A 14,547-nucleotide genomic window follows, 5' to 3' on the forward strand; every position below is an offset into this window, starting at 1 on the left:
ACATTTATTTATTAAAATTATTTTTTGTACTTTAGGGGTCGTGCAGCTTTAAGTGTAAATTCAAGCACCTTCAAGTTAACTTAAACTCAAAAATGACCAGACGCCTGAAGTCTTTATCACCACGTCTCAATTGTTACGATCACAACAGCAAAAAATAAACTTTATAAAATGACTTAATACCCAGAGCAATTAATGTACCATATTGTCACTTTGTTTATTTGTTTACCAGCTGTTCATACTAGCTCTGATCGTACGTTTAAGAGTGAGAACCAGGGTTTCTGGTGAGTGCTGAATTCACTGAGAGCTGACTGAATTTAAACTGCCGGACACACTCGGTAGTTTACAGCTAACGTGCAGTAAAGTAGTCTGACTGTCTGGGGCGAAAATACACTCCCCCGACTAACTCGATTAAACACAAATGATCATGCAAACTCACTGGTGGTAAACACACCGCTGAGCAAAGACCACTACTGATAAAAATCTTTCTGATGGTTGACAACATGATGACAGAAGAGGTCATTAGTTTTACTCATGTAAAGTTTAGTCTCATCCTGTACCAGAAGCAGCAACGGGCGACCAAACGAAACACGTCCTTAAGTAAACTAAAATCTATTAAAAAGTTGTAGTGGTTTTCAGACATGTTAATGACAAGTCTTTGTAGATCTTTAACATCTGTGTACTTCTTCCACCCTTGACTGCAGCAGAGGAGGGAGCTGTCCGCTCTGTGTCCCAGTTAAAAATATTACACCTGCTGTAACTGACACTCCTGCTCTGTGTCAGCTAAATCATCCCGCTCGAGGGATGTCTCCATAGTACCAGCTCTCTATAAATCCATCCCGCACATACAGCTGCTGACACCAGCGAGAGGGAAAAACTTAAAATACCAGTGAACTCAGGGTCAGTTGTTAATGAGCACTGTGGTTCAATGTCAACTGTAAATCCAGTCTGAGTGTAATGTGGCTCTGTCTTGCTGCCCTTTGCTGCTATTTTCTGTTATTTTATTCATCTATTTTTTCCGCTGCAGGGACGTACACATGTCATGTGGCAAGTGAGGGAGGGACTATTGATCTGGCCTATTTAATGCTGAAGAGCACTCATCCAATGAGTCACTCAGCCAAACAGGTCAATAGTTTTACAGGAGAAGAGTCCCAATACTGCTGCCGCTACTACTACCTCCGCTCTTCAATTGAAAGGATATCATCGCCCTCGTCCCCGGGCCGGAGACTAAAGCCCTCCTCATCCACGTCAGGAGACGCCTGGAAAAGAGAGAAGAGAGAGGTGACAGTCATTTTCCAGTCCATCACACGCTATAACAGAGGCATCGCTAAACTTCATCTTCCCCGTAAGCAGCTCTGCATATAAATGTGGATCAGATTTCACAGATGGCTTGCCTGAGACGGTCAGCTTCCTGGCTGAAGCTGCTGCTGACTCATAGAATATGCAGCCCGATTCAGAGCGTTCACTGAGTAATTTTAAACCTAGCATTACATGACACTGATTGCCACAGCAAAGTATTTCACACCGAAGTGGAAAGGTTGCTGTTTGGTCAGAATCATCATGGGAGGAGTACAGTGAAGTTAAAAAAAAAAAAAAAAAAAAGCATATTTACATATCTGTCCCAGTCAATCTCCCCGTAGAAACCATTCGGCGCTCCATTGGACTTTTTCTGGCAGGAAAATGGAGAAGGACAGAATAAATAAGAATGACTTCTTATAGCATATTCCAAGTGTAGGCGATTTCAAATTGTCAGCTAAAATGATCGATTTGTGTAAATAAATGATTGACAAATCTATTAAATAAAAAAAAATATATATTCTAAATGAGGGTCTAGTTATTTGCAGTTTGGACGGGACAAGAATTATGAGTGATCAGAGGACCCAACAGCATTGTTAAAAAGCCCATGTTACCCTAACTTATTTGGAAAAAAAACCAAAGGCAACCAGTGAAATTAGCAGGCAACCTGTCATTTGTAAAAATACAATTTCCAGTCTGACCTTCATGTTTAACATAGTCTTGCGCCAATTGGTATTACAGTCGACATTACAGCGTTATTCAGTTTTGTTTTAACCTCCTGACATCCTGGTTTAGATGAACTGTTGGCTTGTTAACAACCTGTCTAATATCTTGTGCTTCTTGTGACAGCGTCATGCTTCCATATCGCAGCAGCTGCTGCAGTGTGTACAGAGTTCTTATCATGAGATGGAAATGATGGGGAAACTACAAAAAATAGGTTCAAAAAAGGGAGTAACATGTTTTTCGAGAGATGTAAAATGTACATACACTTCCTTTCTTTCCGCTTCCACTTCCTTCTTTGTCAGGTGAGCTCCTGTTTGAAATAACAAGGAAGAGGAAAAAATCATGTTACATGACAAAATAGAAAGTAGGGCTGATTATTGTTCAAAATGATTCAATACTCGCGACGTTTAAGATCCAAGTCTTGGTAAAGAAATAATATTTTTTCCAATCTTGCTTTGTCAAAATTAAATGTCTACAAAACCTTTTTTTTTTAACAAAAGAAGTCATATTTCTGTGAAATAGTCTTAAATTGGCAAGATTATGATTTGATGGTTATTATAAAGTGCCACCAATTAGGATTGAAATCAGGAAAGATCTCATCAGAGAATGAATGAGAAAAAAAGATAATATATCAGATCAAACATTCAATGTTAACTTTAAGTACTTCACAGTTTCTCGTACACAATTTGTTCAGTACCATAACAGTAATTAGGTTTAATACGCAGCCCCGTGGAGAATTGTCAGGCTGTATTCAGAGGTGGAGGGTTGTACTTTCAACCTGTTAACTGTGTAACGACTAAACCTGAGCTTACTCACGTTTCTGTATCCTTGTCTTTCTTTCGTAAGCCCAGGGCTTTCCTTGTTCGATTTTTCAGTCCTAGTCCGGAGAGAGAGAGGGAGAGGGAGAGGGAGAACAACATCATGAAGAATTAATTTCACGTTTTAGAGCCTAATATAATGTTAACTGTCTTGTCATTAAAATGCACTTAAAGGCAAATAAGACAGAGTAGTAACAGGCTGACGAGGATGCACCTGTGCTTGTGGATACACAGGAAATACAGTCGCACCAATAAGTAAATATAAATGAATGTATCGATTCAGGGCAAAAACATCCTGCCATCTGGAGAGAGCCTCCGCATAAAATGAAGCAGCGCAATCCCCCTTAAGTGTCCGCTCCCTGACTATATAAAATAGAGAGAAAACACGAGCAATGGTTGATCAATGTGGCCACTTCATTAGCGAGATTCGAGGGAGAGATCTACTACAGCAGCCCGTCAGCCAAACGGGATGCAAAGACCCCCTGCAGCAATGTCGATTGGCAGCCCTCGAATCAGGACGACTAGGAAAACCAACAAAAAAACCCCCAAACACTTCAATGTGTGTGACGCCTAAAGGTTTCTGCATATTAAGTCTAATTATGTGAGAGGACTCTAGTTCCAACTGTGTTTTCATTTTTATTGATTGTGGTGTCACTGACTGGCAGCAGGTAAGACGGATCTACAACATCATTTTACGATGAATACACAAGGTACGGCGAATAAAGGCAAAGCTTAAAACGTCGGCCATTAAACCTGCAGAAACTGTTGGTCTTTGTTTAAGACATTTTAAAAGGGACAAAATGTAAGAATTGGTTAGGGTTAGAGGGGGCAGCATGTCAACAGATTGACCTCAACAGGTGCTAACTGTAGCTGCCATTAGCTGATTAGCTCAGTTAGCTATCCAGCCAGCAGGCCTTAGGTTGTCGTTGGTGTTCACGCCACTAGCACGGGAGCTTTGGACTGAAGGAGATGGAGGTTTTCAGGTCTTTGGGCTGTGGGGTCATGTCGGTTATGTTGACTATGAATAATTTAATATTTTAACCCAAAATTCTTACATATTGTACCTTTTAAGCAAAAATACCAACGCTTGAAAAAAACAGCTTCCCAGAATTAACTTGATTTCTGTTTAATCTAATGGTTACATTTCTGGCCTTGCAAACTGATTATCACACAGAATATGGAGCATGGAGGTGTCATTTTGGGCTCCCATAAACTGTGATGGATCGGACTGAACGATTGTAAGTTGAGCAGACTTCTCAACAAGTCGTGAGGCTCACTTCCTATGTTGGGATACTGATGGTGGAAGCATCTAACCATGTAGTCCATGGGTGAGTGAGTCGAAGGCTGCGGCTAGTTTGTGTTTGTAAAACAGCAAAACAGGACAGAGAGCAGATATGACAACTGCAAATTAACTTTAGAAGGAAACCTTGGTGTGTTTTATGTAAATAGGCGAAGCTAAGTTACAATGATGTAAGTACCTGCATTTGTGAATGAAGTAGTTTTCATGTGTTTACAAAGTACGTGTGTTTAAAAATAAAAAACTGCAATCATGGATGCCTATGAGTCCCAGAATATGGTGAGCAAACCTCAAACACCTGTCCGTTTTCAGAGACTGGTGAATGAAATGGTCGATGAGAGAATGTATTGGCTGACGGAAGTTTGTGGGACGGAGACTGGCAAAGCTTAGCGCGTTAGCATGAAAACTTAACATGCCAACATACTGACAAATATTATGTAGGAAAAATAAACAACAGTATTTCACTAAATGTCAGTCCGATTCTTTTTTACTAGTTGTTTCCTTGATCATTGTGAAGGACTAATCAGGTATGTGAGGTCACAAAACTACTGCTTTAGCATGTCAGCAAGCCCATATTCACCAGTTAACATGACTGTAAGCATATTTTTCTAGATGAAGTGTTTTGTTTGACAAATTTCTGACTATTCCAAAAAAAATCTCAGTGTTGGTTTGTCCTGTACAACAGACAAGGAAAAGCCATCGCCCAATATATGGACTTATTATCGAACCTAATGAATTTAAATTAATGTGGTAACAACAGCGATCCTCTTGCTTTGCACAACATGGCAGGATACCTCGGATAAAAGAAAGTCAGTCAGACAAACTCACAAATCACAAGACATTTAAGAAAGTTACCAACAGCTCAGTCCACCGATGGGAAAAAAAGCATTTTTCATGTTTTTCTCTTTTTTTTTCCATTGGCTGTGTTGTGAAACATGTTTTTTTCCCCCCCTGAAAATAGACGACTGACAGGTTTACATAACAGTGTTTCAGAAGACAAGAGAGCACAGCTGATTCTCACATCCGCACAAGAGCGACAGGGACACATGTGATGGACAGTTGGGTGGATGAACATTTCGTGCTTTTCAGAGGCAGCTCAGTTTGTGTTCTTTGTTCGTCGTCCCTTTCTGTAATCTGAAGGCTGCGTTTCTACACAGCAACATGGCACTGCCGCGTGCCCCAAAATGACACGTTGCGTCGCTGATGGCTTGTTTTACTGGCGGCCGGATCTTTTTTTTTTTTCAGCGGCATTTTTATTTTTAAATTGTTTTGGAAAATCAAGCCGACTTTGAAATCAAAACATCGTCCCACTCATGTTGAAATCCTGATAATCAGACTAAATACTAAATACTATAAATGTGAGGGCACCGCACTCTGGTGCTGGTGGAAACTCTCTGGGTACCGTGGGACATGTCAGGGCATGTGATGTATTACTAGCTAGCTGGGCTCCTCAATAGGCACAGATTATTCCTGCATCATGGCTCTTCATCAGCGGAGACGGCTCTGAACAGCGGGGCCATCTGACCAGTCCTAACCTGTGAGTGTCTTGTGTGATAAGGAGTCAAAAATAGAGAATAAATCCTGATGTTAATATGTAAAAAACCTGCTGAACGGTATGATATTAGAAGTAATATTACAGTATTACATTTGCTTTTGCTTTTGTAACCCATTTACAGAGTTTGCCTGAGGTGAGCACCTGTCTCGCTCATTAAACAGAGGGATCATTGTAATTAATGATATCAGCTGTAAATATATTTAGGTTTGGCCCTTCTTCTGAGTGCTAGTTCACAGAAACAAGAGGTATCTTTTTTTTTTTTGCATCATTGCACACCTCCTTCCCAACATCACAAGACTGATTTCGACCTATCAGTGCATATCAGGCACGGCAGACCTAGCGAGACGATCGATGTAAAAAACATAAGAAGATGTAACAAGACAGGAAACGGGAGACTGGTATGGGGAAAAAAGGTGTTTTAGTGTTTGGTACCTCTTTTCTTAGTTTCTCAGCTTGTGGCTGTGCTCGGGACACTTTACCAACCCAAAATGTCGGTATCTGAAGTCCTGGGAATGACACTCCACAATCAGCTATCTTTCTGGTGCGTTAACGAACAGCTCAGACAAAGCCTACCCATTCTACCTTTAAGTTTAATAGCCTTTGAATCATATCAGTGTGATGTGAGGTTCAGTTACGCAGAAATGTCCTTCAGAAGGATACCTTTCACTTTTATACCTGAGTGCATTTCAGAGCCCCTACTTTATTACTTTTACTTGAGTAAAAAAGTTTGATCAGTACGTCTACTTTTACCAGAGGCTTTGTTAACAAATGTATCTGTACTTCTACTTGAAGTAAGAACGTGTAACTTCATCCACCTTTGTCCTTTATTAAAGCACCATCATCACACTTTTAAAATATGGTGTCAAAAGCATGTTCTCATGCTTATATTGAACACAAAAAATGTTGGCATACCAGTTGTTCTTTTTTTCTTCTTTTTTACAATCTTCCTCTCAAAAGTCTGACACACGAGATCAGCAACTTTTAAAATCCATATAAGTTTGAAACTAGAATGGCCTTTAATAGAGTGCATACCTCCGCCAAGGCGCCTCAAGCCTAATCCAATACCAAACTCAATAGCCCATAACTAAAACCATCACTAACTTTTTAAAAACACCAATAAGCTTAACCGTTAATTCAAGATCACCGGATCAGCATCACTCATAGATAACAGCAACTGAAAAATACGTCAGATTTATTTCAAGATCTCGGCATTAATCCCAAATCCACAAATTAACAAAAATGTTGAAAAAAGGCAGTCGCAATGTTAAAGAATGTTGTATCTGCCCTTTTATCAGGATCAGTACCAAACGTTTTTGTGTAACGCTGCTGACAAACCAGCCAACCAACAAACAAATGTAAACAGAGAAGAGACAGAAAACAGAGAACATAACCTCCTAGGTGTTAAAATCCAACTTGCACTTGCACACTGACTCCAAACCACTTGTGGTTTCTCTATAGCATTGCACATACCTGTAATAGTTTTGCCCCAGAAGTGTAATCAATGTCACGTACTAGATCTCTTTCAGCTGCATCTTGTGGCCTTCATTAGTGGCTGATGCAGTGGATGGACTTCGCCACTGAGGGACACTTGACAGCTTGACTGTCTAAGGTCAAGAATGAACCTTGAAGTTCAATGTTTTGACTGTTAGTCCTCTTAGTGAGGTTTTCTGAAACAAAACAAAAAAAGGAAAAAAAGGAAACACAGCTCACCCAGGCTGCTCTTTCCAGCTGCTGACTCTCAGATCTCTGATGATGGAGCTCCCAATGAGTATCCAGATGAGAAGACATACAGTTAAAGTGTTACCTGGTTGTCAGTTGTTCCTCAGTGTGAATAAGCGTGAGTGTAAAATCTACTTGTGCCTTTCTTTACACACCTGCCTCAGCCACAGTAACATTGGCTGCTTGACAACACTGTAGCCTTAGTTACCAGAGATGCAGAGGTGGTTTGAAACAGAGAGGATATAAAGCACACAACCAAAGTCTGAACCAACTGTTTTTGATTCATGTCCAGGACAGCTTTCATCTGTGCTGATACACTCCAGTCTCTCGCTTCAACTGCTTGTTTAATAGTACGCCAAGATGTGAGTAGCTGTGTGCTAACTGTCGGTTCTTTGTCCTGATTGTTGTTCGGACCTTCATTCTATTAAAATATAAACTTTAACATTGCGTGAGCTCTCTGTAAGCACCTGTCCACTAAACCTCTTCTTTGGTAGTTTGCAAACTAACAAATGAGACATGACCACCTCCTTCAGATATATACCAGAGGCATTGTAAGAAAGAGAATGATCACTGAAGGCATTTTGAATAGGGAGGTCTGTGACACCAGAGATGACGGTTGTATGACACCCAGTCCTCCAAAGGCAATTACCAAGAAGGGTGATCTTATTCACAGATTAGACATCACCCCTCTGTTTTGAGCTGTAAGAGAAGTTGGTGTTGTGAAACTGTGGGCATGCGCAGTAGAAGTAAAACCTGGAGGAAAAGGGCGTTTCAAACCTTATTTTGGGGCAATGTCGCCAAACTTTTTGAACGTTTTAAATTTCATTTTGGATCAGATTTGATTGGGGATTCTACTCATGCAGTTTTTATGTCCAGCTGACCATTTAAAGTAAAGTTCTGGCACTCTCCCCCGTTCACTTAGATAGCGGCCTGGTCTTGTTAGCCTGAAATAACTGACCGGGGGTGTTGCCAAGATGGCTGCTAAGTGGCAAGACTTGCCTAACAGAAGTTTGTTCATACTTCATACAGAATAATAATTATCATACTGGATGCACGATATATTTTTTTTTTTTTGCAGATACTGATAACCAATAATTACCTGCTTCTCACAGCCAATACTGACAAGATAAAAGATTCCTGACCTCAAGTTGGTGCACACTTCAGTACACTGAAGGCTAAGATGCAGTGACAGAAGATGAATGATCTGTTGTGGCGCAACTCACGACTGTTTCCCTCCTCTCAGAACCCTTGCACATCATGCACTGTGTGCCGCTCTTTTTCTTCTCCTTCTACTGTGTTTATTGGTTTATTGATTGTGCACCAACTTTTACAGGTGATCACCAACAACTACTCATCAGTGTGTGTAGAATGTGTGCATTTTACGTCGATGAAAGCATTATAACTTCATAGCATCATCTCTATTGGCACTACTTTCACCGAGACGATAAATAGCTGTTTCGGAAATCGTGCACCGTAAACTGTAGTTTAAGCGCCAGTACGGACCTTAGAGTCAATGTCAAGCCGCAGTAACACACAAGTCTAAATATACAGTTCGAAAAGAGGTCATTTGGACCTTTATCAAGACCAAGATCCTCTTTTCTGACTGAGAGACCGTCGGAGCAGTTTAAGATTATAATCCCTATTCCGGAGTTAAGTATTCTGTTCTGCACCGACGAGAAGGTTGTAAGAGCAATGCTGCAGCCATGTTTGAGGCCAAATAAGACGCACTGAATGCCCCCTTACTGCACCTGACAGCCTATACTGTACAATTAGCAATGCACGTGTAGCTAACAAAGGCTATGATAAGCATGTGACATCTGTGTTGTTGTGTAGCTCATGAACTGAGTACAGGCTGACTGCAGGCCTTTTGCTAATAATAGCCACCTTCCATTACCACGTTGTCATTAATGGATGGTAAAGGCCCAGCATCTGTCATGCAGGGTTGGACCTATGTTGTAGCTCCTCCATCAGAGTTTCCTTACTGTACCTCATTCCACCACTGTTAACTTTAATTCACTTTAGCGTCACTTGTCCTATTGTCATGATAACGCATTACGCACTGGCCGTGACAGCAGCAGAGGTATGAATGAGTGTAGCGGCTCAGATCTCGCCTCAAATACACCTTGATATGACACGGACTGAGCGTAACAACTAAAGACAGACCAGTAATCTGCACATGTGTGGAACAAATGGCACATGCGTACACACATGGGCAGCACTACACTCCTGTGTACTCCGGTTTTCCCTTTACAAATCCACACCTCGCACACCTTCTTTTTCGCATACATCTCAATCTGTGACAAATAACGTCACGCACGCACACACACACACACACACACACACACACACGCGCGCGCGCGCGGCTACGCTGTCACACTGGTCATGCATAAAGCTCAGTTCAGCTCAAAGGGTCCTCACGCTTCAACAGATCACATCACCGGATTCACTAGCTATAATGGCCCAGCAGGACACAAGAGGGCAGGAGGAGGACGCAGGGGGGGGGGGAAAGCATAAAATAAAAGGAGGAGAGTGAGTGTACAGATAATTCACCTTGCATCATGATTGCAGATTTTCATCCTATGTCGTCCTCTGGTGCGCAGGTGGACAGAAATGGAGAAATCCAGCCGGTCAAAGGATGCCTGGGCAGGGCATAGCTAATTCTGCACAGCTCCCCAATGAAGCACGATGTTGATTCCCTCCACCCCCAAGGGCCCAACTCCCAGACACCCGCACAGGGAGGTGGGGTGGGGGGAGAGCTGAGAGGCAACAGCAGCAGTGGTGGTGGAGGACACAGCGAGAGGAGACACCCGAAGAATACGCAGCAAATCGGGGGATGGGGGTCCTCTCCGTGTGCACGTTAGGCCCCGGATGCCTGAGCAGCACCGACACACGCCATCTCTGAGAGGGGGGGATGCTGAGGAAAGGCAGAGGAGAGGAGGAAAAAAAAAAAAGAAGCAGAGCGGTACAGAGATAGAGAGAGAGAGAGGCGGAGAGAGGCAGAGAAAGGCTGGGAGAGAGAGGGGAGGAGGGAGGGAGTGGGAGGCTCGCTGATGTCACATCTGCACTAAACCAATCCCTGCAATCATGGTCACATGGCTTCTGTCCCCTGATGCCTTAGCACCTCTCGGCTCGCCTTGAGCAGAGACACTACAGCCAACTGCATACATATTATACAAGGTCTCACATAATATAACAAGATATTTCACAAAAAATTTAAATCATTTAGGCGTTGCAAAACTGTAGAATCCCATGTATTTTTGTCTGAAAGGGGACATTTTTGTATGATTCTGAATGTGATTCAATTTCTATTAATACTTTAAAGACACTTGAGCTGAACAGGACAGCGAGGGGAAAACATAAAATACATGAATCCAAAGAGAGGGACAAAGATGTCATTCAAAGGATAAAAATAAGAGGTCAGGCACAGTTAAAAGCCAATTCGAAAAAGAAAAAAAAAACGCTTTGTTGAAATCTTGAATAGACCATAAAAATAATACAGCAGAGGAAAGAGGATTAAATGATTTGGTACTTGAACGAGCGACAGATAAAAAGCCCTGATAAAAGGGCCTCAGGTGTCTCGGGGAAAGGAGTTCAGTCACATATCCCGTACAGTGTACGCTAGAATGAGATCATGCACTGCTTTTTATATAAACACTCTACAACTAAACAGGGACCAGTGAAGGGAAGAAATAATGGGGTCGCAGTAATGTGGTGTTCAGGGCCGTTGTGGGGGCTGAACTGAGAAGCCAGTCTGATGCCAAAATATAAAGTCACTGACTTGTTTGGGTGTAGATAACTTACTCCAGGTCGAAAGGCTACGTGGAGTTATGAAGTCAGGTTTAATACATATGACATTTTAATTTATTTGTACATGGTGTAGGATTTAAAGGTGCCCTGTGAAGGTTTTTGTCTCCACAGGTTTACATATAGTACCGTGTTGCTTTGCTAATGTCTTTGATATCCACCCAACATCAACATCTCACCGCCCATTGGACTGCTAACTGCTAGGTTTGGGTGCAAAACTTTCTTTTTCTCTAGTCTGTGGCCCATCAGGTAAATTAGGTGTGTTAGGTTCTGGTTAAAACGGGTTTTTACTAAGGAAATATTACAGCATCAAACATGCGCTCTAGATGAATGAGATGTTTACACTTTCAAAATAACGAGATGACAAAATGGAAGTGTATGTAAGCTACAAGATGCACAGGTTTTCTACTTGCTTGTCAACAGGTGGCTGTAATGCGCCAATAAGGTAAACGTAGATGAAAACAATGCTGGATTTTAAATGATTACGTTTTAGTAAGTTTGAGCTCTGAAAGAAAAAGTCCTGATCCATCCAATATATGACGTTCTCACTGCATTTACTATATTCTGATCAGCTATTTGCAAAATTGGACTTCAAAGATACCTAAAAAAAATAATTTTCTCAATCAGCTTTTTCCCATAACTGAATGTTTACTTCATGAACGTAACACTCTCAGCCAAAATCACCGCAGCTGAAGACACAATATTGGACGCGACCTATTGTGTCTGTTCATTTGGATGCTATTGATGAGTACTGATGGTGAAAGAGGGTCTTGAAGGGTTGTCCCATTTCACAGAGGGAGATTTTAGACTGCTGCCCCTTCTAAGTCTGTTCTTAGGGGCAAGGGGGCACTTGAGATCGAGGGTTTGGGGTCAAAATTGGAAAAGGGGATTTAATTATTTGCTTTCGTTACATCTGAATGAACCATCATGGTTTTGTGGCTTATGATGTCAGCCCAATGTCCATCAAATATAATCAGACTACATGCACAACGTCCCAACGTACCTGTTTTTAGAGGCTTTAAAGAGAAATGAAATGCAATTTCGACAGCATAGTTATGCAAACAGGCACTTTGTTTCAGGCCAAATGGGTGGAAAACATGACAAAGAGAATTGGACCAGCAGTCGAGCCTTAGGGTAGCCTGCAGGGCGGGGAAGATGAGCAAGAATTCCCAGTGGAACTTTGAAGGCTTGTATTGGATAAATGTGAGGAAAAGCAGTCCAAAGCAGAGCCAGAGAGACACTTGTGCTTCAGCTGACGGATCAGAATAATGCGGTTTGCACTGTCACAAGATACAGTTAGACCTAAGAGCAAGAGGATGCCAAGAGAAGATAATTTGTCCAATTTTAGGAGGGCATTTTGTTCTGAAAAACTGAGGACACGTAGGATGTTTTTTGTTTTTTCACGAAGCAGTTGGACAAAACTATTTGCTCTCGCACTCTTGAAACAAAAGACGAATATATCGACTGTGCACAACTGCAAGCTGCACGATTGTTTCTTTTGTTGAGGATGTGTCACACTGGAGGACAGCAGTGCGTCTACCACCGCAGAGTACACACTGTCAGCTATAATCATAACACTCGCTTACTGGGAGGAGGAGGAGGGGCCTCACATTTCAGCCTGGAAGAAAGGAGAGAGTGGCAGAGAGGACAAAAATATTCCAAATACGATAATGCGAGAGCTACACTTTGGTAGAAAAAGTGAGATGCTTTAATGAAGCAATGGTGAGATTATTCAGCTGCTTTAATGGCTGGACTTTCGGAGCAGAGTGACTCACGCTCCCTGGTTGAGGAGGGACAGATGGGGGAAGGCAGTTAGAGGTGGAGTTGTGGAGTGTGTGTGTGTGTGTGTGTGTGTGTGTGTGTGTGTGTGTGTGTGTGTGTGTGTGTGTGTGTTGGGGGTTGTGAGGTTTTTCTGCTGTGGAGGTCATGTAATTTTAAACAGCAAACATAGTTTTTAAAAAAAACTGAGGCAAACTGGACTTTAAACATGTTCAATCTCCCTCTGCTGTTTCTTTCCTCCCATGTTGAGAGACTATTATATGTCAGTGAGGTGTAATCTGACTCAGACATACGAACCCTGTCGGTTACTTCGTCCTGTTTAATATACAGTAAGTGTACGTTTCGGTGCCCTTGAGGCAGCCAAGCTAAATAAGCTTCAAACCCGTAAACAAAAGCCGACACCTTTACCAAGTTCACTCCTTCGGTTTACTCTGGGCACTACTGAGGTTTATTTCTAGCTGTTGTTAGCCCAGGCATCCTGGAGTAACTTAATGAGCTTACCTAACCTGGCACAACACATCACACGGGCTGCTCCCGTGTGCTTTCCTTAACCAGCTCCTTACATAAGATGATATCCAGGCAGGGGTCAAAGGTCACGGCGACAGGGATTAGCAAAGGGAAAGATGGGCAGAGCAAAACACATGGACGGAGAGCTGTGGGCTGAGGGATAGCAACTACGTACTGTGACTGTTTGGTGCTGTACGTCAGATACACCGAGGTAAATGAAAACAGTGAAGATCACTCAGAGTAACAAATCAGGCTCTCGGGTCGATCAGGCTGAATTCTTCTCCTCCACATATAAATCAAACTGTGCTGTATTCATGTAGGTTATTCAGTGAATTCACTTCAACAATAAAAAATATGGATAATATGATGGCTTTCACTTTGGGAATCATGTAAATTGTGAAACCTCAAACTCTATATGGCTCAATGCCGCCCCCTAGTGAATGCAGCAATGTGTGTTCTATTTGTCATTATAATATCGTTATCATTAAATTAGACAGAAATTGCATTTTCTTGCGAGTGCTTCACGCAGAAACAAATGTCACACTGATCAGAGATCATAAGGATAAAGTGTAGAGCTGGCTGCCAACTGGTATAGTGAATTTATTGATGAATTTACTTTTAAAATGTGAAGAAAACTCTATCAATAATAGGAAGACCTTTATTCAGTGTGTTTGTCTCTTTTTGTTGTTGCTGATTTTACCATTTTTCGGACACATTTTGTAAAATATGGCTTGTGGTATAAATAGAATTCTACAACCCTGATTCCCAAAACATTGAGACGCTAAGGATTTTTTGTTATTACAGTTTTTCATCAAACATTCTTTCTTTTGGCACATTAAAATGATTACACTAGACTTCCCTTGGTAATAATAAATCCTTGAAATTAATGATTCAAAAGTTGTCATCAACTTAACCATTCAACAAAAACAACACATCTCATCAATCTGAACATTAAATATATCGTCTGTTGTATTGAATTTAATTGAATTTGTGCTAAAAAAAAAAAAAAAAGGATTTCAAAATCACTGCTTTCTATTTTAATTTACATTTTA

The 14,547-nt window shown here is 41.5% G+C and overlaps 1 protein-coding gene across 7 annotated transcripts in view; it reads right to left on the bottom strand.

The window, feature by feature from the left end:
• LOC115572442 (SH3-containing GRB2-like protein 3-interacting protein 1) overlaps positions 1–14,547 on the bottom strand; it is a 58,912-nt gene that overhangs the window by 14,061 nt on the left and 30,304 nt on the right. For 4 of the 7 annotated variants that reach the window (XM_030402506.1, XM_030402504.1, XM_030402508.1 and 1 more), the window contains exons 3-6: positions 2,833–2,893; positions 2,281–2,326; positions 1,610–1,666; positions 1,199–1,256 (exon numbers count right to left, since the gene is read on the bottom strand). In XM_030402506.1, coding sequence (XP_030258366.1) covers positions 1,199–1,256; positions 1,610–1,666; positions 2,281–2,326; positions 2,833–2,893 — 222 coding nt within the window. Of the gene's footprint in view, positions 1–1,198; positions 1,257–1,609; positions 1,667–2,280; positions 2,327–2,832; positions 2,894–9,955; positions 10,519–14,547 lie in introns of those variants that run through there. The other 3 variants (XM_030402507.1, XM_030402510.1, XM_030402509.1) reach the window with 3 other exon arrangements.

This window comes from Sparus aurata, chromosome 21 (assembly GCF_900880675.1).
Source record: "Sparus aurata chromosome 21, fSpaAur1.1, whole genome shotgun sequence".
NCBI classification, from domain to species: domain Eukaryota; kingdom Metazoa; phylum Chordata; class Actinopteri; order Spariformes; family Sparidae; genus Sparus; species Sparus aurata.